Raw genomic sequence first — 2,025 nt, 5'->3', positions numbered from 1 at the left:
CGACCTCAAACGTTGTGTGCGGGACTAAGTTCGGAATGGCACCCAGGCTAACTGTTTATGCCTTAAAGGCAACAACAAAAATGATGTCATGTTTTTCAATTTAAATTAATGTGCAAGGTAAAATGCACCATACAAAAAAAAACTTTGGAATCATTTGTTTGTCCAATGTATTTGAAATTATGGTCAATTACACACATTGCGCTCTCCATACTTAAAATTGTCCCTTGCTAATACCTGAAGTCATTATTTTTCCATTTTTTTGGCATTTTCAGTGATGTCTACTGTTAGTACTTCTAGCAACAGAGGAGGACTTTATTCCCCCTTAAAATATTTATCATGGTTAAAATATAGAGGCAAAGGAATTTTTGATTATACCTCTTTTTGCACAAGGTCATACAGAGACCTGTGCCCTTTCCTACTGACTGATCTTTCCAGCTCACATCTCAGTTTTTTTTTTATGATTTATATAATATATGACATTTTTATGCTAATTTAGTCATGTAATTGATCCTGCTAAATCAATAATCAATATTCTATTTTCAATTCACCAAGAGAAGTCAACTGAAAAACACATCTAGAATTAGATCAGAAAGCGTTCATAAAATTATTTTTCTTCCATATACACCCTGAGTATATAAGAAAATACATACCAGGTTTTGCATTTTACCAACAGACCCAGAAAGAAGAGATACAGAATTCAATGAGGTTAGACTTATGGTAGCATATGTCACCTGTATGTGGCAGGTGGGTTGGCTCTAGCCTCGCAGGTCATGATAATTTTGGCTTCAGGCGACTCCTCAGGGTAGATGGTATCCACCGGCTGCTCCACAAACACTGGACCAAAACCTGTGGCATCATCTGCTGATAAGAAACAAAGAAAAATAAGATGGAAGTTGAAAGCACAAGCTGCTAATATCAAAAAGTTAAAGCTGATTTTATGTTAGTCAATTAATGCACTTAGTTTGACAGCAATACAGAAATGAAGGGCCACTCTGTAAATTACTAAATAATAATCCTTGTTACATAATTATGTGTTTTTCAAATACATTGCAATGATGAAATGTGTTTTGAACTCCTGCATCGTGTCCCCTATTATACTAGATGCATAATTTTGGCCCTGTTGCAAATGTGGCAGAAACCTTGAGTTGAGACCTCTTGATAAGAATGCAATCTCCTACAATTTTTCATTAAAACAGACATAGCAAGCAGTGGCATGAATAAGACATAATCAGAACTCTTGCCCATGAATAAGGAATGAGACAAAATGTTCCCAAACACTGATAATTCTCAGAGATCGAGTGTGTATAGGTGATTAGAATGCGAATGGGATGAGTTTATGAATGCATGTGCACAGGGGTGTTATTCCCCCCCTGCGTCTCTATGTTCTATGAATGCACAGCTGACACCTCAATGGGGAATTCTTTCTATTTTAGACAGTAATATGAAGATTTGCTTCAGAAATAAATCAGGCCAATCCTAGAGATTAAATTACTCTAGCGCCATACAATATACTGCCTTGAAAATCTTTTCATACACACTGATTTTTTTCCCATTTATTTAGATTACAACCACAAACTTTAATGGGTTTTATGAAGTAGTGCATCGTTGTGATGTAGAATGAATATGATATATGGTTTCAATATTCTTCGAAGATTTGAAACTAAATTAACTGTGCATATTTGTGTTCATAGCAGTTCTTTGTCAAACCAGTATTCATAGGAATCTTTTCCATTTCTATTAGTCCATTAAAGTGTTTTGGAGTACATCTCTATCAGCTCTGCAGTCGGAGGTTGAATTTTGGCCTGACAGTGTAGTTGCTATGCCATGTCCTGTAGCCTTAGCACTCCTCCTTGAAATGATTATAATTTAGGATATGATATTGTTTTATGACCTAATAATAAACCTCATACCTTTCTGATGGGTTCCTGGGTATTAATGATGCTTTATGTTCTAAAAAGTTTTCTTGCAACTATCAGATGCCTTCACAAAACTGCTGTATTTCTACAGAGGCTATATTATACTGTT

At 35.4% G+C, this 2,025-nt stretch overlaps 1 protein-coding gene across 6 annotated transcripts in view; it reads right to left on the bottom strand.

Annotated features, from left to right (window-relative positions):
• The window catches only part of LOC107098116 (contactin-1a-like), a 104,617-nt gene that overhangs the window by 31,900 nt on the left and 70,692 nt on the right, over positions 1–2,025 (bottom strand). For 5 of the 6 annotated variants that reach the window (XM_015395588.1, XM_015395589.1, XM_015395591.1 and 2 more), the window contains exon 4: positions 732–861. In XM_015395588.1, coding sequence (XP_015251074.1) covers positions 732–861 — 130 coding nt within the window. The remainder of the gene's footprint in view (positions 1–731; positions 862–2,025) is intronic. The other variant, XM_015395587.1, reaches the window with a different exon arrangement.

The sequence above is a fragment of the Cyprinodon variegatus genome, unplaced genomic scaffold, assembly GCF_000732505.1.
Source record: "Cyprinodon variegatus isolate N-32 unplaced genomic scaffold, C_variegatus-1.0 Scaffold748, whole genome shotgun sequence".
In the NCBI taxonomy this organism is placed as follows: Eukaryota; Metazoa; Chordata; class Actinopteri; order Cyprinodontiformes; family Cyprinodontidae; genus Cyprinodon; species Cyprinodon variegatus.
Note: the sequence above shows the minus strand (reverse complement) of the source record. Positions and strands in the feature narration are given on the sequence as shown.